General features: G+C 40.6%; 1 protein-coding gene across 8 annotated transcripts in view; it reads right to left on the bottom strand.

Annotated features, from left to right (window-relative positions):
• The window catches only part of ABI3BP (ABI family member 3 binding protein), a 260,392-nt gene that overhangs the window by 24,238 nt on the left and 213,004 nt on the right, over positions 1-23,150 (bottom strand). For all 8 annotated transcript variants that reach the window (XM_070406074.1, XM_070406069.1, XM_070406070.1 and 5 more), the window contains 6 exons: positions 23,036-23,113; positions 20,835-20,939; positions 17,475-17,603; positions 16,607-16,675; positions 10,474-10,683; positions 3,053-3,161 (listed from right to left, as the gene is read on the bottom strand). In XM_070406074.1, the coding sequence (XP_070262175.1) occupies positions 3,053-3,161; positions 10,474-10,683; positions 16,607-16,675; positions 17,475-17,603; positions 20,835-20,939; positions 23,036-23,113 (700 nt within the window). The remainder of the gene's footprint in view (positions 1-3,052; positions 3,162-10,473; positions 10,684-16,606; positions 16,676-17,474; positions 17,604-20,834; positions 20,940-23,035; positions 23,114-23,150) is intronic.

Here is a 23,150-nt window from a genome sequence, read left to right as displayed (position 1 = left end):
TCACTGCCCACAACCATGCCACTCTTGCTTCTGCATTGACAGTGCTATTCTCTCTGACATTCCTTTCCCCTGAGACAGTCATCTCGATAGCTCCTTCCTACTTATCCTTAAGGATCAGCCCAGGTGCCACCTTCTTCAGGAAGTTTTCCCTAAGTTCCCCAGACCTTGTGAAGTGCCACCCACTCCAGGTTCCCATAGCGCCTTGGACATACTTCTACCAGAGCTCTCACCACTCTGTGTAGTATAATCTGTTATTAATTGCCTACCCTCTCCCCACCCCAACCTCTAGCTTCTCAAGAGCAGGCACCATGTTTATTGATTTGTAGTCACAACACTAAGCACACCGCTGAGATATGGTTGGCACTTAATAAATGAAAACACAAACACTTAACAAAAAAATCACATGGAACATGTCACTAGAACCCTGGCTGGTGTTGCTCAGTGGTTTGAGCGTCAGCCCATGTACCGAAGGGTCTTGGCTTCAATTCCTATTCAAGGGCACATCCTGGGTTGCAGGCTTGATCTCTTGCCCCAGTAGGGGCTTGTGTGAGAGGCAATCAATGGATGTGTCTCTCACACATTGATGTTTCTCTCTCTCTCCCTCCCTTCCTCCCTTCCACTCTCTCTTAAAAAAAAAGGCAATGGAAAAAATATCTTCAGATTAGGATTAAAAAGAATTAAAAAAAGAGAAAATGTCACTGGAATAACTGTTCTACTTCTGATTATAGCTAATAGGTGCACTGTGAATTCTGAGGACAGCCTGATTCAGAAAAGGAACACAATGAACATTTAGAAATTGGATGCTTTTCAATGTATTTCCTGTATACTACACAGCCCACTTTTTATTAAATGGAATAAAAAGCAGGAAACTGAAGAGATATTCCTTCCAAGTCCTGTAAACCCAAGTCCACTATTATAAAGTCCAATTTAAATGAGTTTTATTTTTTACTTTTTCTTTAAAATGTATTATAGTAAAAAAGGCTCTGTCTCTGTTAATCTTGTTAAGAAAACAGAACCAAGATCATCATTACTAAAATATACGCTTATTTTGGCTAACTTAAATCCTTTAAGAACATCAGCAGTTGCAAAATTTTCCATATTATAGCTCAAAATAGAAAGTTTGAAAAAAATGCTTATGGAAAAGTGTTATTTTTGCAGAATTGGACTAGAGTTTAATATATAGCAGCCATCTATAATGAAATAGATGCTTCCTGCTGACAGAGCCAAAATGGGCTCTTTTGCGTTGTCACAGTCAATATCCAATTCCATCCAATCCATTGATGACAATGAAAGATACAGGAGGTGAAATTTATGAACAAAGTCTCTGATGCTGGAGTTTTAGCTCTCACCTATGCTGATCTTTTGCAACACTGAGGAACTTCACTGAGCGCTGCAATATTCTCTCTGAAAAAATTCCCGATTGTGTCCCTCTGAAAATTCTTCTATGTTCCTTGGTGGACTACAACTCACGATGCCAGTTGTTTTTCTTTTTAAACAGGAAGCACAGACAATTTACCGAACAGTGTTTTGGAGTTGAGGAGAGATTGATTTCCCACAGAGAGTAAAATTCAGTCCAGGACCATTTAGCATATTGACTTTGTTAAGAAAATGCTTGGCTGTATCCATTTAAGAATCTCCTTGATTTTTGATTTGTTTGACATGACTAAATTTGGCAATTCAGCCATGTAAAACAAAACATAAAAAACCTTACTGCAGCCCAGCTGGCGTGACTCAGTGGTTGAGCGTCGACCTGTGAACCAGGAGGTCACAGTTCGATTCCCTGTCAGGGCACATGCCCAGGTTTTGGGTTCAATCCCCAGTGTGGGGCGTGCAGGAGGCAGCCGATCCATGATTCTCTCTCATCATAGATGTTTCTGTCTCTCACTCCCTCTCCCCTCCTCTCTCTGAAATCAATAAAAATATATTAAAAAACAAACAAACAAACAAAAAACCCTACTGCATTTCTAGAAATGTCTTAAGGCCTTTATATTTCTTGTAATAATAAAGTGAACTGACAAAATATTGTGTAATTTAGATTTATAAAAGAATCACAAATCTACATCCTATCTAATAAAGAGGGAATATGCTAATTGACTGCCCTGCCTTCAAAGATGGCAGCACCCACAGCCAATAAGGAGGGAATATGCTAATTGACTGCCACGCCCTCAAAGATGGAGGCGCCCACAGACACAAGATGGTGGCACCCAGTCCCCTCAGCCCCCCAGCTGCCCAGGGCTGCCCAAGGCTCAGGTAACCAGAGCCGGTCGAGGCTTGTGCTGCTGGTAGTGGCAGCAGCAGAGGTGTGATGGGGGCATCGCCTTCCCCTGATCACCGGGTCACCTCCCACCCCTGAGGGCTCCCGGACTGTGAGAGGGGACAGGCCGGGCTGAGGGACTCCCCTCCAGTGCATGAATTTTCATGCACTGGGCCTCTAGTAGCAATATAAACAACCTGGTGTCAATGTGTAATGTGGGATATCAAGAAAAGTTGTTTATTATAGAATGATGCTAATATTATTTATATCTTTTTTTTAAAAATCTGTTCTCATTTGTCTATTTTAAAAAGACCCGAAAGCAAAGGATTGCTATATCTGGGACTCATTCTAGTTACCTTAAGCATTAACTATTACACACTGACCCTTGCATCTACCTCATGGCTTTTATTTTCTTGCCCTCCCCTTTCCAGCATGCCAGCTAAGTTCTTCTGTACTTCAAATGTAGTTTACCTCATGCACACTCCAGGTGTCACTGGTCCACAGACTTCCTTCTCTAAATTTTGGTATTTAATATCAACATCTGGTACTAATGAACTTCTATTTTTCAGTGTTCCCAGCTATATGTTAACTTACAAGACCATCTTGTTAGCTCTTATATCCCCACCAGTAACTTGCATATTTGGAAAGTATGACTTTAGAGGTTTCAAGTGCTGTGAAAGCCAAAGAATGAAATGCAAATTAGACTCTCCCTGAGGACACAGAGGGATGATGTCACTCCATTCCTTCATTCTGACTTTGCACTCTCAGAATTCACCTGTAATAGCACTGGTGGCTTACCTTGTGTTTGGCTTTAGATTTTCTACGGTGGAGAAGGTTTGATTTGTAATTTGAATGGACTTGTTCTTCCCACTGAATGACCCATTTTCTCTGGATATAACTTCATATTCTGAAAAGTGAAAAAGCCAACAGGTACTGATCTTTATTTTCTGGCTGAATTAAATGTTCTACATGCTAATAGCATAATAAAGTCACTGTCATAAAAATAAGCAACTCAGATTGCAGCTCTGATCTTATACATTACATGTTGATACTATAAATTATGCATATATTACAAATACATCTTATACATTTGCAATTTCCAGATTGGTATGGTCAGCAGATGACAAAGGTCCCCAAGCATTTGGGGAGTTGCTCATAGACCATTTCTGCTTTCCTTTTAGCAGAGCAGGGAAGGCCTGGCAACTGTGAAGGTCAATGACACTCCTACGGTAGCTTTGGAAACTGGTACCTATGATTTTGTGAGGCAAGTCAGCCCGCCATTGGAGAGCACTGCTGAGTGGTGTGTGTGTAAGAGCCCTGTTTCCTACTCTATGGGGAAAAGGCCACTGACTACATGGTGCTGCTGCAAAAAACTCATCTGGGTCTCAAACCATAGCAGCAAATGACAGCTAACCACACAATGAACTATACTTTCCTATCATTCATTATTCTGATTTATAGAATTACTAGAGGCCCAGTGCACGAATTCATGCACAGGTGGGGTCTTGAGGGGTGTGGGGAAGGCCAAGATACGATTGGTTCTCTGGGTGGGTGGTGGGACGCCCTTGCCAGCCCAGGTTCCAGATCTGTCCCACTGATGTTTATACCGGCTGTTGGGAGCCACCTGGTGGTAGCTTTTATATCCTTGCTTCCTTGCAGAGAGTCTAGGGAGGGGAAGCAGCCGCGGTGCCTGAGGATGACTTCCAGGAGGCCAGTGGCATTGTTGGGATCATGCTGGAGGCGCTGGTCCATTGGTGCCTGGCCTGTTCTCTGGAGATTGGACCTGCAGGACTACTGAGGGAGGGAGTGGTTGCCTCAGGGCTGGTGGGCCACTGGGATGGGTTGGTCAGCTGAGCGGTGCTCCAGCTGTGGGAGTGCAATGACCTTCAGGGGGCAGCTCCTGCATTAAGCATCTACCCCCTGGTGACCAGTGCGTGTTATAGCGACTGGTCATTCCAGTCGTTCTGGTCGTTCGGTCATAACGGTTGTGTAGGCTTTTATATATATAGATGAGATTTTTGCACCTACATCTTATATAAGTTATTAAGTTTTGTACATACTGCTTATATATGCCCCTTTGACAATTAACTTTGTGTTTGTAGAAAGAAGCTATTCTTTAAAGTCTGAACAGAGATCTGCATAAATTTCACTTAAAGTCATATTTCTATGAACTTGCAGGGCTAATGAAAAGAGAAAGAGTTTCAGAATCTGAAATATAATTTACAAATTTGTTAAATGGTTTTCCCTGCTCTCAGTTGGGTTTATAACACATGTGACAAGCTCATACAGAGGATTTAAAAATATCCAACAAAAAACAAAAAACAAAAAACAAAACCCCACTCAAAATCAGCTCCATCAGTATGAAGAAATACACAAGTGGTGGGTGTCGGTGAAAGCGGGAGGCTGCGAAGGAGCTGGCGAGTTCTGGAGGATTCCTGTATTGGCACTGAGACCGAAGATAGGAAACCATGAAGCAGCTCAGGAGACTTATAATCACCAACTTTCATTTGGAAAGGATTTTCATGCTATATTTCAAAATTCTAAAAAGGAACATGACTCTTTATGAATAATTTCTTTTGGCTGTCTTTCCAAAAGCTCAATACTAAACTGGAAGGCAACGCCACTGTGTCTGGACACGTCAGTGCAGCTATTAAAGGACCGATGGTTGGTGTTTAGTATTCCTTTCTCAGACTCTATTGTTCTCAAACATTTTGGGTTTGGTTTTGTTGTTTCTCAGCTCTTTTTGTCCCCAGTTCCATTGGTTTTCTATTCTAACAGAGGGTGGAGAGAGAGGGAGAAAGGGGAAGGACCCTGAATTCAAAATGTCCTTTTTATATCTTTCCTCAGCTGTGGAGGGATATTTACTAGAAACATGTACTAGTAATTAAATGGGAGTAAACTTTATTTTTTAAAAATGGAAACTGTGTGGCTTGATGGAGAAAGATAGACCAAGCCACTTGCCTTGATCTTAGTCCCAGTTTTCTCATCTGTAAAATGTCAATAATGTCTCTTCAGAGTGTTGCTTGTGGGATTAAATTAGGAACATATATAGCCAGTGCTTATTTGCTCAACACGTGGTACCTATTATTGTTGCTTGCTTTTATTATCCCGTATTAGTTGTGTTTTGAAAATAGGGTCACAAAAATTTGAAAGATTCCATTCGAAAAGATTGAAGTATAATTTAGTTATCAAAAGAACAATTTATGCGACATTCCAATTGGTTATGCATAAAAGCTACTACCTTCAAAAAAACATCTTTGGTTTGGAGCGTTTGTCCACTATATGTTACTCTTTTTAATATTACCCCAGCCCTTCAAACCTGAAACTCTTATTTTATATCTTCTCTAATCTTCTTTTGACTTCAAATTTAAAGGATCCATCTACATCACTGGTTCTCAACCTTGGCTGCACATTAGAATCACCTGGGAATCTTTTTAAAATCCTGATTTCTGGGCCTCATCCTCCAGAAATTCTATTTCTTTGTTATGGGGTGAGGCCACAACATTAGTAACAAAGAAACAGAATTTCTGGAGGATGAGGCCCAGAAATCAGGATTTAAAAAAGATTCCCAGGTGATTCTAATGTGCAGCCAAGGTTGAGAACCACTGACCTATATAAAAGGCTAATATGCTAAGTGTCCAACCGTCTGGGTAATGACATCAAGTAGCAACACCTGGCTTCCTTTCCCTAGCCATGACTAGCCTCAGGTGGAAACACTTTACACTGTAACCAAATGTCTGTGAAGCGTTTTCCTGTGCCTCATCTCATCTGATCCTCACAGAAGTCCTGGAGTAGGTAGATAGGAGACTCGGTGGAATCCTATTTTCTTTCCATTAGCTGGAAAACAGAGATTTAGAAAGTTTAGAAACTTGACCCGACTGAAAAGTAAGAAATGGTGGACCTTGAAAAGACTTCAGGTTTTCTCACTGCGCAGAATATAGTCAAACACTGATGCAGTTAAATATTTTACCCTTTGTTCTCCCTGCGTGAAGCATAATAATAATGTGCTTCGTGTTGATATTTACTGCTGTGTTGCTGACAATTACCTGAAAGAGAAGTTGGGGTGCTTCACTGGGCTGGAAAAAGTTTAGCTAAATCAGAAAGCAGGTCTAATTAAGTAAGTTTATTCTCTATCTATAAAAAGCTAAGTTGACCCGTGCATGCTCGATACATATAAAGCTCTCACTGGTGCCAATCACATGCATGTGTTTCAATCTACCATTGTTGATTGTGAATTTGGTTGTTTTTGTTGACATTCTGAAATTGAAAGAAAGCAGCATCACACAGAAGTAACAATGGTGATTAAATACGATCGTAGTAGTTATCTGAGTAGATATAATTATCCCTGTGTATCTGAAGTTGCCATCATATTCAGGAACAAAGATGGAGGACCTCCTTTTGAAACGGACTTGCTCATTCATTGTAAACCAGATCCCAATAATACAAATGCCACTAAAATAAAACAAATCAGTATTCTGTTTCCTACATTAGATGCAATGATATATCCTATTCTTTTCCCACATGGTGAAAAAGGCTGGGGAATGAATAGTACATTAAGACTCAGAGACGACAGTGTATCGACAATAATACTAGATTCAATGGATGATGCCGAAAAGGAAAATTTTCTCATTGAATTTCTTAAAAGTGTTACTCCTTTGGGAATGCCATGTCATAAATTAGAATTGAAAGTAGGTGCAATCACCACGCTACTGAGAAATCTTAATAGTAAATGGGGTTTTTGTAATGGTACTAGATTTATTATCAAAAGATTGAGACCTAACATAGTTGAAGCTGAAGTATTAATAGGATCTGCAAAAGAGAGGTTGTTCTGATTCCAAGAATTGATTTGTCACCATTTGACACTGACCTCAGTGTTAGAATAAGTTTAATCAATTTATCAGTCATTGTTTTTTATCAATGTTGTTTTTATATCATGTTTTTCTTTTTATATCATGTCTTTGTTGTTATGTTATTGTTTATTTATTAATCAATTTATATATTATTTTCATATACATTTTACTAATTTTCTTTCATCTCTGACACTTCTATTACAGAGAAAGGATGAATTGCAATATTAAAATATTTCTTCTAATTAATTTCCTTTCAATGTGCATGAATTTGTGCACTGGGCCACTAGTGATTTAAATACTATTTTAGTCCTAAAAGACTGTAGTTTTCAAAATGAATTTAGGACTTACCTTCATAATTAAATAGGTGTTTAGAACTCTCAGAATTCTAGTGTTGTAAATGTATATTTTTGGGCTTTGTAAATATATCTTTTATTTTTAATGTTTTAGGTGATTATAGCTTTTAATAAATCCACCATTATAAACATGGAATATTGATTTTGGAATGAATATTTGTAGACATACTCTGAGTATATTTCTGAAGGTAAAGACAGTCTCTTAAATTTATGCCCATATTTCTTCATTTCAAATATGGGATTTTGTTTATAATTTCATTGTCAGTAAAGACATAAGGAAATCTGTAAAGAACTAACACTGAATAATTGGTCTTCCCCCCCCCCCCTTCAAATGGTTTTATTGTCCTATTATGAAGAAATTCACTTAATAGAAAAAGTTATTTATTGTAAAGTTTGGGAACACCACTCTAGTCAACAGAGCATGAAAATAGTAATGGTGATACTATTTCTCCCTGTCCTACTACTTCGACCACTGATAAACATTAATTTAACAGCTGCTGACTTATGCTGGGCATTCATTCTGTTTAATTTTATCCTCAGGATAAACTGATAATGATGAGTATCATTACAAATAAGGAAGCTAAAGTTCAGAGAGGCTAACTATATACCCCAAGTTCCATATTTAGAACACAGCTGGTCTGGGATTTGAATAGATGTCAGCACACTGTTGGCATATCATAAAGCAACACCTTATAACCAACTTAACTTTAAGTAGCCAAGGACCCCAGCAGTGTGTGGCCAATTTCTTAGGTCACCTATTTCTACATTAGTGTAGAAGGGACATGCAGAAGCAACTGAATTTGAATGTGTTTACTAGAAGTGAATATGTACATGTCTGTCAATTAAAAGAAAGATTTATGGAGAGAGATAGACCAAGCCAACGCATGTAATAAAGAATATGTTTCACTCTCTTTCTGTTCTTTTTCTCAATCTTTTCCTTTCATATCATTTTCAGTGATATGAGAATTAATTTCTATAAGATCTGGGTTGCTGGTTTATTTGAAAGCAAGATTACATTTAAATTAACAATTTAAAAATAAACAGAAATGAAAAAAAAATTAGAACAGACCATTAGGGTATATTGTCTGTCCAACATTTAAATACAGGTCAGATGAGTAATAGTTAAATATAGAATTATTTTTATGTAGAAAATATAGCTAATGAGATGTGGTCCTTATCCATGAAAGCTGTTATTTAAGTCTGTTATCTTATGAAAGATCTCAATCAGTCCATTAACATTTGGTAACAGTGTTCCAAAAGTAATTGGTTAGAATACTTTGAGATTACAAGCTTATGTGATTTTTAAAAAATGTTACGTAATAAACCAGAAAGAAAAATCATTCTCTTAAAAAAATAAAATATAATTGACATACACAAGTGAATATGTATTACATGTATTAGGTCAGTGATTTTTGACATTTTTCATCACATGACACACATAAACTAATTACTAAAATTCTGCAGCACACTAAAAATATATTTTTTTGCCAATCTGACAAAAACAGGTACAATTTTGATTGATTAAAAAAATGGTAATTACCTATTCTTATTGTGCAATGTGATCAATAAGATGAAACTCTTATATGACCTATGTATTTATGGTTCATACTGGATGGCTGTTGTGTTAGCTGTTGTCATTTTTTAATTTGACAGTCTAAGGGAAAAGAGGTCAGTGCTCCTGACTAAATAGTCAGGTATTGTATGTTTTAAAAATTGTCGTGGCATATTGGTTGAAAATTGCTCTATTAGATTATTAGACCTAGTAGACTAACCAATTCCAACTTGATGTCCCACATCTTTAAGGCAAATGAAATTTTATAGATCATTTGGTTTTGTGAGAATTAAACCTCAGACTACCACAGGAACTTCTTATTAGCACAGTATATGGATTGAAAGTTTTGAACTTTTTAATACATGTAGATAATCAATACTTAGAGATTGATTGATTTTTTGATGCTGATTTAGATACTGACTTAGCACCTATGGGCACAGTCCCAAGTAAAGAAGCAGGACTAGGCAAGTCCCCAGGAGCCACCGGCAGTGACTGGTTTGCTCTCAATACAAAGGTAAGCTTTACATGAGAAAGAAAATTTACAAAATATGGTTTTTAAAAAAGCCAGCTAAGTAAAGACAGGCTGCTTACACTGGAGTTTCCCAGACAGTTTGTCTGAGGAGATATACCTGCTGTTTTCTTCTTTATTCATAGAAAAACTTTTTCGGCAGAGCCTGAAATTTGCACTTCCCACTCCCTCTGTGTAGGGATCTCTACTCCTGCTGACAGCTTCTTAGAGGGCTCCTCCGCGGCCTGTCCACCCGCTCCAGGCGCCCGAACAGGGACGTGGGCAGCAGGAACCTTGCGTACTCAGGCTGTATTCTCAAACTGATTTAGGTCGTTGATCTTTCTCCTTCCTATCTAGTTGGATTATTCTGTTCATTATGGAGAATTAAATTCCCATCTAACAAGTTCAAAGAATGACTCAGGATTTTTAATTTTCACAGTAATTTTAGAAGGAAATGGGTGGGTGGATAGCAGAATAAAAATTTCAGGAAATAAGCAGAAAATTGACCAGAAATAGAATTTTTAAAACATGTATCCTGAAATGATTGAAATAAAATTTTAGCCTGCTTGAAAGTTCTAGGTTGATCTAGAAACTGGGTTGGTGAAAGGAAAACTGATTTAAATATTGTCAGCAGTGGCAACTTCTCATATATTATCTGTAATTTTCTGGGTAATGAAAAAACTAGATATATCTCCCCATTATGAAAACATTCGAAGAGGAGATGAAAAGATGCAACTTAGAGAGATCGGCTAAGGATGATGAACAGGGAGCCCATAACCGGGACAAAGATGATCTTTCCCCATCACATGACACTTTCGGCAGGAATGTGCCACAGGGACAGCAGAACTCTGCTAGGACTCGCTGCTCCTGAGCGAGGACCCACAGGCTATAGTTTGACTCAGGGTTCCACAGGCCCACTGCAGCACATTAGTAACAGTCCTCTGCCAGGCTCTTACCAGTGACAGTGTCATTGGGTGGCTTTTCCCAGTCCAAGATGACAAACGAGGGGCATCCTTCCACGGTGACCACGGTGAGGTTGGAGGGTGGGTTCTGCGGCGGGCTGGTGGCGTTCCCCTCTGGGGGCTCCTCTTTGGGAAACCGTTTGATGGAGTCGGTGATGGAGCAGGGCCTGTTGTCAGGCTTCTGAATGTATCGCACATGAGGCCCTAGAGAGAGAGAGGACTCTGACATTTAGCATATTTTGAGTAAAGTTGGGGGAAGGTGAACTAATAAATATAATTGCTTGAGGACATTTGGTCTCACATTAAGAGCAGCTAGATGGAAGCAGTGATGTGGATGGTCCAGAAGTGTGAAAATCCTGCCTCTAGGATACATAATATGGATGTTTGTTAATTTACTTTTCTAGATAGTTTAGTGTGTGCTAATATCCAAAAGTAATTTGTCCCCCCTTGAGCATGGTTTAAACCTCATAATTTATGTGGCATGGGAAAGAATACTCAAAAGGGTCTTGCCTCAGTCTTGGGCAATAATGAGCCCTACGCTAAACACATTTCTGATTCCACCTAATAAATATGAAAAGCTAGACTCAAAAAGATCAAGTGATTTCAAATAATTTGCCTGCACCTAGACAAAATTAAAAAAATATTTTAAATATAAAAACATTCAGAACCCAACAAGATGAAATTAACAGGAAAATATTTCCCATAATGAGGAGAAAAATAAATCATTTAAAACCAACCTAGAACTTGCATAGATGTTAGAATCATTAGACAAAAACAATAAAGCAGTTATTACTACTACTAGAGGCCCTGTGCACAAAATTCACGCACGGGTAAGGTCCCTAGGCCTGGCCGGCAATCAGGGCCGATCTGTGTGAGCACTGGCGGAGTGATCAGGGGGTCCCCACTGGCACCTGCCTTGGTCGTCCTGGTGCCACCCACTCACCGGCCCTGCCCCCCACCGCTGGTTGTCTCTCTCTACGGGGTGACTGGTGGAGCAATTGGGGAGACCCGCCTTGGCTGGCCTGGGGCCTGAGGGCTGGGGGCAGCTCCTGCATTGAACATCTGCCTCCTGGTGGTCAGTGCATGTCATAGCGACTGATAGTTCTGCCAGGCGGTCTAATTAGACGGGATATCCTTCTAGATGAAGCCAGGGCTGCGAGGGAAGCCCAGGTCCTGGGTGCCGAGCTGGGGGAAGGAAGGCCTACTCTTGTACAAATTTCGTGCATTGGGCCTCTAGTATAGGATGATCCATATGGTCAAAAGTTAAGATATAAAAGAGACCCACATCAATTTCACAGCAAAGTAGGAAAAGAAGGGAATGTTCTCAACCCAATAAAGGGCATCTATGAAAAATCTACAGGTAACATGATACCTAATGGTGAAAGACTAAATGTTTTCCCCATAAGATCAGGAATGAAAAAAAGATGTCCATTCTCACTATTTTTATTCAATATTTTTACTGAGGCTTCAGCCTGTACAATAAGGCAAGAGAACAGCCATCCAAGATTGAGAGGAAGAAGTAAAACTTTACTCTCAGATAATATGATTCTGTATGTAAAAATCCAATGTATTTACAAAAACTCGACTAAATGAGTTTTTGCAAGGTGCAGGATACAAGATCACTGCACAAATATCAATTGTGTTTCTATATATTAGAAATAAAAACAAATGCTTTTATGATTTTCTATACACTGAAAACTATAAAACAGGTTGGCTGGCATGGCTCAGTGGCTGAGTGTTGACTTATGAGCCACAAAGTCAGGGTTTGATTCCCAGGCAGGGCACATGCCCAAGTTGCGAGCTCAAGCTCCAGTGTGGGATGTGTAGGAGGCAGCAGATTGATCTCTCATTATTGATGTTTCTATCTCTCTCTCCCTCTCCCTCTCTGGGATAAATAAAATAATATTTTTTTTTAAAAAAAGAAAACTATAAAACATTGGTGAGAGAAATTGAAGAAGACCTAAGTAATTGGTGAAATATACCATGTTCATAGGCAGGAAGAGTTAATATTGTACAGCTGTCAATTTTTCTCAATTCTAATAGAAACTTAAGCAGGCTATTTTTAAAAAAATTCTCACCAGAGGGTATTTTTTCCATTGCCTCTTTTTAGAGAGAGTGGAAGGGAGGAAGGGAGATGGAGAGAAATGGAGAGAGGAAGAGAGAGAAAGAGAAAGATCAATGGGAGAGACACATTGTTTGGTTGCCTTCTACATGAGCACTGACCAGGGCTAGGGATTTGAACCTGCAACCCATGCACATGCCCTTGACTGGAAATGGAACCCGATAACCTTTGGTGCTTGTGCTGACACTGTAACCACTGAGTCACACCAGCCAGTTTCTAAAATTCAGATAGAAACCCAAAGGTCCCAGAATAACCAGCACAACTTTGAAAAGTAAGAACAACATTAGAGAACTAATGCAACCTGATTGCAGCACTTATTATAAACCCACAGGAATCCAGACATTGTGGTATTGGTGTAAAGGTAAGTAGATCACTGCAATAAAATGGAGAACCCCAAAATAGTTCCATATATACACTGAGTGGCCAGGTTATTATGACCACCTGAAGTTTGTAGGCAAATTTGCTATAATTTCGCACTGAAGTTGCTAGAGGACCAGACCATTATAAATAGGGAAGCAGGTTGTTTACCATGACAGTAGAAGTGATTTTTTTCCGGAAGATATGGGTAAACAACGCGATTTAACAGCCTCTGAATGTGGGATATATTTGAACGTGAGTGGCCAGATTATTATGACCACCTGATGTTTGTAGGCAAATTAACTGTACACTGCATCCTATGGGATATGGAAGCCGAAGGCCTGTTCGAACACCTTTGCTGTCTGCAGTTACCAAGATAAAACATCTCCAATTCGCACAGGAACACAAGGATTGGACAGTCGAGCATTGGAAAAAAGTCATGTGGTCCGAAGAATCACGTTTCCAGTTGCATCATGCAGATGGCAGAGTGAGAATTTGGCGGAAACAGCATGAAAGCATGCACCCCACATGCATGAGTATAAACCTTCAAGCTGGTGGGGGCAGTGTTATGGTTTGGGGCATGTTTTCCTGGCATGATTTGGGCCCTTTAATTCGTGTGGATCAACGTCTGAATAGCACAACATACCTACGTATCATTGCTGATCAAGTTCATCTTATCATGTTGATGGCGTATCCCAATGGAGATGGCTTCTTCCAACAAGACAATGCGCCATGCCACGGTGCTCGTCTTGTGCAGGAGTGGTTTCAAGAACGTGAGGGAGACTTTACCTTGCTTAGGTGGCCCCCACAATTACCAGATCTCAATCCAATTGAGCATTTGTGGGACGAAGTTAAAAGAGCCATCAGACAGCTGGTTCCACACCATCAAATCTCACAGAACTGGACAGTGCTATTCATCCGGCATGGTATCAGATTCCTCGCATCACCTTTCAACATCTCGTGGAGTCAATGCCAAGAAGAATCGCCACAGTATTGAAGGCAAAAGGTGGCCCAATGAAGTACTGATGGGGTGGTCATAATAATCTGGCCACTCATATTCAAATATATCCCACGTTCAAAGGCTGTTAAATAGCGTTGTTTACCCATATCTTCAGAAAAAAATCACTTCTACTGTCGTGGTAAACAACCTGCTTCCCTATATAATGGTCTGGCCCTCCAGCAACTTCAGCGTGAAATTATAGCTAATTTGCCTATAAATGTCAGGTGGTCATAATAATCTGGCCACTCAGTGTATATACAATTGATTTTTGACAAAGATACTATAAAATTCAGTGGAGAAAGAATAGTTGTTTTTTTTCCTAACAAATGATGCCAGAAAAATTAGGTATTCATAAACAAGAAAATTAGCTTGTTTCACATACAAAATTTGATTCAATATAGTCATAGAACCTAAATGTAAAACTAGAAAACTGGAAGTGAACAGAGGAGGTCATTATGACCTCTGATTAGTTCATGATTTCTCAAAGACAACACCAAAAATACAATCTATAAAAAAACAAATTTATAAAGCAAGCTTCATTAAAATTAAAAGAGAAGCCACACGTTGGGAGAAAATATTGCAAAGCATGTATCAGACAAATATCTCCTACCCAGAAAATATAAAGATTCCCAAAACTCAATGCTAATAAAATAAGCAACTCCATAAGAAAAAATGGACAGACATTTTGACCAGACACACCAATAAAGATATGCAGATGGAAGATAAGGACATGAAAAGATGTTTGTCATTCTTAGTCATTAGGGGTATGCAAAGTGAAATCACAATCAGATACTACACACCATTAAAATGGCTGAAATGAAAAAGACTGACCACACCAAATGTTGGCAAAGACCTAGGGAAACTGCAACTTTCATATACTGCTGACAGGAGGGTAAAATAATACAACTACTGTGGCAAACTGTTTGGCAGTTTCTTAAAATTTTAACTATACATGTGCATATAATCTAGTCATTCCTCTTATAGGAATTTGTCCAAAAGGAATGAAAACGTATGTCTACACGAACTTATGAATGGTCATAGCAGATTTAATATTAATGTAAAAAAAAATTAGAGGAAACCCAAATGCCATGAACAGGATTACTTAAATTATTATATATCTACTAGAGGCCCAGTGCACTAAAGTTGTGCATGGGGGGCAGGATTCCTCTGCCTGGCCTGCATCCTCTTGCAATCCAGGACCCCCTCAGGGGATGTCAGGCCTAAACTGGCAGTTGGACATCCCTCTCGCAATCCGGGACACTGCATGCACCACTGACCATACTTTTCATACAGGTGAAAGGCATCTTGCTGTTGTATGGGCAGCTACATTTTTTTTGCCCTGATTATAAAAAGTAGTACATAACAAGATCATTCTGAGGCAGTAGTACCGTTTTCCCCAAGTGAAGCAGAGAGAAGTTAAGTAATTGGCTTTGTCACACAGTTATAAGTGTCAGAATCAGGTCTGACCACAAAATGCGCAAGCCAGAGTCCATGCATGTTATCGCTGCATCATCTTGTTTTTTTCAGTGTTAGAGTAGCCTTGCCAGGTTTTAATTTTTAAATGTAAGAGACTGTTCCCAATATATAGGGTAGGGTCCTTAGGCCTGGCTGGCGATCAGGGCCATCTGTGGGGTAATCGACGGGTGGGGCTATTGGGAGGGCTCCACTGGCACCTGCCTTGGCTGGTGTCCTGGCACCGCCTGCTGGCTGGCCCTGCCCCCCAATCGCCACCGCCAGTCACCTCCCTCTGGGGGAGGGGGCAGTGCACATCATAGTGATCGGTTGTTCCACTGGTCATTCCCCGGTTCGGTCAATTTGCATATTAGGGTTTTATTATATAGGATACAATACAATACTAGGCAGTAATAAAAAGGGATATTAATAAAAGCAGCAACATGGATAAATAATTATGCTGAGTGAAAGAAACCAGATTAAAAAAGAAAGAGTTCAGACATTGATATAAAATTCCACAAAATGCATACTAACCTATAGTATAGCAGATTTGCTGTTACCTAGGGACTATAGGTTGGGTGGGAGGAGTGAGAGGGATTATAAACTTTTGGAAGTGATATTATCTTGATTGTGATGGTGGCTTCAGGGCATATACATAAGTAAAAATTTATCAAGTTATATACTTCAGAACAAAATATTACAAAAGGAAATACTGGGCTCTATATCATATTACATCTCTCCTGTGTTCAAAAATATTCTCTATATCCATGAAAGAAGTGTACTTGCACAATTCTTGATTTGAGCATTGCTATGTGACTTTCTTTGGCCAATAGATATTGGCAGGTATAACACAAGAAGGAGCTTAAAATGTGGTTGTGTATTTGGATTCTCCCTCTCTTGACTTTGTATAGTCCTGAGAATGGCTTCTTTTGGGTCACTGTTGGTCCTTCATCCTAGAATGAACAGATGAGGAGAAGCCCATCCCCAACGCACAGAGGCCCAGTAGAACCACCCAACCAAGAACATCCTAGATCAACTGACCCGCATTTGTTAATATCATCATAAAGCTGACTTGAACACATATGAGAAGTAAATCCTTATATGCATGCCACTAAGGTGTTGGGTGGCATAGCAACTTCTGACTGATACACCCACCAAACAGCCTTGTCAAAATTAAGATTTGAAGCCAGACATACCTTTGAATCTGGGCTTCCCAAGAGGATCAGTTTCTCTTGTTGGACTTGAGCTAAAGTCAGTTATATCACCTGAGAATGGAGTATAATAAACAATTTTGGCAAAAGATAAAGCTTCACAATACAATCAAAAGTAGTAAAGACTATAAATATTTAACATGCCTCCTAGTCAACTGTTCACAACTTTGATTTTCTTTTTTTTTTTATTATTATTCACATCAACTGCAATACAAGGTCTTTAATTGTGTCCTGCTTTAGGCATTCTACAATGTAATAAATGAAGCTTTAAAGATTACAACCAAGCAGCTAATGCTTATTAATAAAACAAGGCGTGCTGAAACCGGTTTGGCTCAGTGGATAGAGCGTCGGCCTGTGGACTGAAAGGTCCCAGGTTCGATTCCGGTTAAGGGCATGTACGTTGGTTGCGGGCACACCCCCAGTAGGAGATGTGCAGGAGGCAGCTGGTCGATGTTTCTCTCTCATCGATGTTTCTAACTCTCTATCCCTCTCTCTTCCTCTCTGTAAAAAATCAATAAAATATATTTAAAAAAAAACCAAACAAAAACAAAAAAAAAAACAAGGCGTATGTAATTATAATGATGTGATTTAGTAAGAAGCACTGGGTAATCTATATCTTCTCAGGAAGACTTTCCTAAAAAGTTTAGGTACTTTCCTCTATGTCTGTGAAGGGAAGGAGTATATTCTATGCCAAAGCATTAAAATAAGTACTATTTTAAAACTAAAAAGAATCATATTAATCATAAAATTAAGTAACAAAGATGATCCAGAGCTGAGACTCTTTTCCCCTTAATTGGAAATCCTTGAGTATTTTGTAGCTAAGTTTCCAGGAGGAAGTGACTGACATACTAACCAAGATCTTCTCCTGAGGCGGGAGCTGTTGGTTCCTTTTTGTCTCTCTCTGTTCTCTCTGGGGTGGGTCCGGTAGGCCTGAGTGTTGCCCTCAGGGGTGGGGAAGTTCCTAGGCCTGATGAAATGATCCCTGAAATGTAGAGCCAAAGCGGTCAGGCTTTAGAAGAGCACTGCCCAGTTCGCCATTTATTTATTCAATGCATATTTATTAGGCACTTACCATGTAGCTTGGCACTATATGCCAGGCTTGGAGAGAAAAGACCTGGTATCCTTGATCAAGAGAGACATGTGAGCCAAATATACTGAATCATTACCGATATTGTGAAAGAACGGGCTAAAGTCACCAAGAGGGCAAGAGGAAGGAACAGTAATATCTATCGGAAAGGTGAAGGGTTTTGTGGAGGTAAAAATGCCTTCACAGAGGATGTGACAATAAAGAAGTGATCAGTGGGAAGTCATCAGCTGTATTTGAATCAGAGGTTGCAAGAAGAACCAAGGCAAGGAAGCATGTAACCATTTGGTATTTTTAATTTGAAGGGTGAGAGCCCACAGTGCTGCTGGGGGCCGTGAGAACCAAGGGTGGAGAGCAGGGACAGCAGATCTTGAAGAGCCATGCACCACCGATTGAAGCATAGTAACCTCCATCTTGGGTAAAAACAGCTGTTCAAAATTTTAACCCTGCTATTCTGGCTTCTGTAAACATTTGCTTGCTTAAATAATAGGGGAAATAAGGCTACTCCCCATTCCAGAGAGGCCATAAAATATGCCCCAGACAGAGTTGTCAGTGCTGGCACCAGGCCAGGCCTTGAGATATGGTCTCAAGGCCCTGTCCCAGCAAACAGGACTTTTTTTCAGAAGGTCCGGAAGTCTCATTCCAAATTTGGAAAACAAAGAGCTGAAAAACATATAAATTGAAAAGACTTCCACCATATTGGGCCCCAGAATTTGAGAAGCAAGAGTTTCTCTGGGCCCACTAGTGCTAGCGAAAATGAACAGGACTCCAAATAAATTTGGCTTATTGATAAGGCGTCTTCTGATTTACAATATAACAGGATCTGCACATTATTTTTAGGCAGCAAGGAACCACTGAAAGACTTTCCACAGGGAAACAACCAGATCAGATGAGAAGAGGATGAATAGTTAGGCTGCAAGGCTGGTGGCAGAGAGAGAAGAGAGGAGACAAAAGCAGTTGTGTAGGCAGGGGCAGGCGAGGTGAACTGCAGCAGAAGCAGTGAGGCTGGATGGAAGGAATTAGACATGAGGGATGTCAAGGAGATGGCATAGCCTGATTGGGAGGTTAACTGGCAGGCATGGGAGACGGCTGAAGAAGAAGAAAATGATTTTGAAGGTAACATCTGTGATTCTGGCCTAGTAGCCAGAGCAGTAACACTATAATCCAGTGTCTCCTCCACTAAAACACTAATAGGTCTCCCAAACCAGATCCATCCCCAGGTCTAGTTCAGTCTGGGTGTTTAAGTAGGGTAGGCTGGGGGCTAGATTGGATTTTACAGTCCTCCTGGGAAAAGCGATCAATCTCAGACAACAAAGAGTCAAGGGCACAGCACTGACCCAAACATCATGGCTCAGCATGAAACCATGGATGAGTCCCTCAGATGGGCTGCTGGAGCAACCCCAGCAGACTCATGCTTCTGGTCATGGTGGGACCGGGCCACAGAGAAAGGGTGAGCAAAAACCAACAGAAGTTGCACGCAGCCTGCACTTTTACTTTGGCAAGGGGAGGAGGATTCTGAGGCCTCGGCAGATCTGGACATAGGGGGCAAGTGGAGGATCTACATGGTAGCCTCAGATGGTGCTCACAGACACCCAGAACATTTTGCTGATTCCTGAATTCAGGATGCACTTTCTGTAATCAGGCCAAAATTGTACAACTGCTCTTCTTGCGTTTGGCTCCTCCATGGAGCCATTTCCTTTGAGTGAGAGGTGGATAGTACGAGGGGGATGAGGTGAGGAACCAGAGTTAATCTCAGAAATGGAATGTGTTTGTGGTTCTTCTTCAGGTGGGTTCCCAAGTTGTCTATGGGGGACACTCAGGCATCACTTTCAGTCTGACTCATCCAATATGACCCCAGGTTACAGGAGAACCAGATGTCCTCACTGCAGCCATGCCTCTGGGCCTTGACTCAGGAAGGCACCAAAAACGTGAGTGAGGAGCTGAGCCCTCCTTCAGCTCATGGGAAAATGATCTAGAGTCCACGTGCATGGGATACATCAGAAAAGCTTCTCTATCACCACAGCCTACTTTTGTCCCGGGAAAAGAGTGACATCTATTCCCCTTCATGTAAACCCCTCACCCTTTCATCATTCACAGCTGTCTAACATTTCTATCCTGCTTCCACCTAGAAAATATTTAGGAAGTAGAGATAGTGGAGAGAGGAAGGAAAGATGGGGAACATGCTGTGATGTGCTGGCAAGTCCAGTCAAAGAGAAATGAGGTAAAGCTTTGCTCTGAACCAGGTCAATTTTCATTAATTCTTAATTTCATCCATTTATTCAGTCAGTGAGAACTTATCAAATATCCTATAGGTGCCACACACCAGATTTGGTTCTGGGAATTCAGAGAAAATGTGCCAAAGACTCTGTTCCCACAGAACTCCTGGTCTAGAAGGGGAAGACAAGTGTGTAAACAAACAGGTATAAACCAATTTGGTCTTTGCTCTGACAGAGGTGTGTATCAAGGACAAGTAGAACAGAGAAGCAATGCTAAGACTACTTTGGGGAGTTAGAAAAGGCTCTTCTTTAAGAAAAGAGTGAAGTGTGAGCATCCCAGGTGACTTGGAGGGGCCCTTCCATGGGAAGGAGATAACACATGCGAAGGCATAGAGGTGAGAGGCAGTTCGACTTCTAAATTATACCGCTGCCTTGTTGCTCGGCCTAGAGCTGCTAATATTTTAGTCCCTAATCTTTCTTCCACTACCTAATACTGGAGCCAGCATAAAGGCTGGTGGACAGGGGAGCTTTCAACAAGATGTGTGGGATTTCATTTCAGAAGATAGAATGATAAGCTGATGACAGGGCCTCACAGTTTCTATTACCCCTGGTGGGTTGGCAACATTCAACATCTTGTCCCAAATAATCCACTCCTGGAAGGGCCTGAGTCAGCTTCTGTCTTGGCTCCAAGCAGACACATTGGCTGGGATGCTCAATGATGGTTTCTTTCAACCCACCCACCCAGAATCAGGATATGAGTCCTCAAAGCTATGTCTGGTCTTTAGGGCCAACCCAGGCACCATCACACACACCAAGGGCTTGTCCGTTGCCTGGGCTAGTATACAAGGAGGGCTGTGGTTGGCTAGTACAACTGAAGTTATGGAGAGAGAAGGGATGCATATGACTGACATACCTGCACTTCCTGGCTTTCCAGTGACATTATTTGGTGGCAATGGTTTTCTTCGAGGGGGCGTAGGTCTAGGTGGCAAGGGTGGGCGGCGAGTGCCTGGAATTATGGCTAAGAGATTATATTACAGATAAAGTTGTCATAAGGATTCACTCTATAAAAATCACAGATTTTAAAAAATTATAACGTTCAATACGTAGTAATTGAATGGCATAGATTCTATAGAAAAGTGCTAAGTAATTTCTGATATTTTTCTAAAGTAATGGTTTTAATGTATTCAGGAATAATGAAGAAACACATTAGTATATGAAAACATCCTCTAGTTATAGATAAACATATATTGGTATACCTGCCTCTTGAAAGACTGTATAAATGTATAGAATTTAACAACTTTAGTTTCCCACATAGTCTCAGCAATAGCGTTTTTGAGTTTCATTATCTGCAATTGCCTTTGATTTTGAGGCTACAATTCTTACCGTTTTAGCTTTAAATTGTTAAAGTGTATAATTTCTCTGTTAGTGGATGGTCCATCTCACCCTCAAACTCTATTATCCTATATAATAAAAGGCTAATATGCAAATTTCCCCCTCCACTAGGAGTTTGACCAGGGGGCAAAGCCAGCTGGCCAACCACCCATGGCCCCTCCTTCTGGCCTGCCTGGCCGATCGGCCCCAGGGTGGGCCCACTGGACCCCACCATGCATGAATTTGTGCAACAGGCCTCTAGTGTAATTAGAATGAAAGGAACACTTTCAGAACTTAAATCATTACAACCAAGGAGCCTTGATGGCAGAAGCTATAAACCCATAGAGAGCAGGGTCATTGTCAGTGGTTGTGCAGTGCACAAGGGCAGCTGAGCAGAGATGTGTAAGTGGGAACCAAAGTTTAATACCCACTCTACTCATCCACCCACAAGCCCTGGTACAAAGCTGCCAGCCCAGAGAAAAGATACATTTTTGTAAATGGTTTACCTAAAGGATGGAGGGAAGAGGCAACATTTAAAAATTGCATAAGGTGTCTACTTTGTACTAAGGCTGGTAAGGCTAGGGGTGCCTGGAGCAGTCTACCATAACCCAAATTTTCTCTTAAGTCTGTGTTATAGCTTTCTTTGCATAATATATGTTGGTTTAAAAATCTTCATATACAGCCCGGTGCGGCTCAGTGATCGAACCTTGAACCAGGAAGTCACAGTTCGATTCCTGATTAGGGCACATGCCTGGCTTGATCCCCAGTAGGGGGTGTGCAGGAGGCAGCTCACTGATGATTCTCTCTCATCATTGATGTTTCTATCTCTCTCTCCCTCTCTCTTTAAATCAATAAAAAAATTAATTTTTTTAAACTTCATGTACAACTGACAATCCAGGAAAATGCCCTGTGTCTTTAAGTTCTTCATAGGAGACTAAAAAGTATGTGTGCATGTGCGTGCATGTGTGCGGGGAGTGAGCAGTGCTGACAGAATTTAGATCTGTAGCCCCAACATTAATGCACCAGAGTAGCTTTCACAGTATCCTTTCAAAAAGCACAGAGTTCTTATTCAATGCCAAGAGTTTCCAAGTCACCAGCTACATAATTTGGGCCTCAAATATAGAGCATAGTTGTAAATTAGAAACATAAATCATTTCAGGCAAAAGGATACTGTAATAAATTACACAAGAGCAAAACTTGAACATGAGGAAGACTAGAACCCACAGTGACTCACCCGCATTTGTGCATTATGGCCCTTCAGAACATTATACAAAGTAATTATTCAATTGGTACCCATTAGAGGTTCTTATTAATGTTTAATTTCTACACAGAGCATTTTCATTCTCTCAAACATAAGATTCTTGAATGCTTTCCTAGTAATCCCCAGGTGCTGCTAGCATGGCTCTGATGCTCTAGAGCAGTGGTTCTCAACCTGTGGGTCGCGACCCCTTTGGCGGTCGAACGACCCTTTCACAGGGGTCGCCTAAGACCATCCTGCTTATCAGATATTTACATGACGAGTCATAACAGTAGCAACATTACAGTTATGAAGTAGCAACGAAAATAATTTTATGGTTGAGTCACAACATGAGGAACTATATTTAAAGGGCCAGAAGGTTGAGAACCACTGCTCTAGAGGCCGTGAGGATACTGATGCTTTTGCTGCAACAAATGATACTGCAGTTACCGCCCACAGTCCAGCACAGAGGTGAGTAAGGGTGAAGTCAGCATCCTATCCCTTACCTGGTTTTTTTGTGAAGTGGGTAGAGTCCATGGACGCATTTCTACCAGCACCTGATGGCTTTGGTGGTTGCTTGACCCCTATAAGCAGAGATAAGAAAAGGGAATAAATAAATAT

The sequence above is a fragment of the Myotis yumanensis genome, unplaced genomic scaffold (genome assembly GCF_028538775.1).
Source record: "Myotis yumanensis isolate MYYU_CA2020_CCGP unplaced genomic scaffold, mMyoYum1.0.hap1 SCAF_2, whole genome shotgun sequence".
In the NCBI taxonomy this organism is placed as follows: domain Eukaryota; kingdom Metazoa; phylum Chordata; class Mammalia; order Chiroptera; family Vespertilionidae; genus Myotis; species Myotis yumanensis.
Note: the sequence above shows the minus strand (reverse complement) of the source record. Positions and strands in the feature narration are given on the sequence as shown.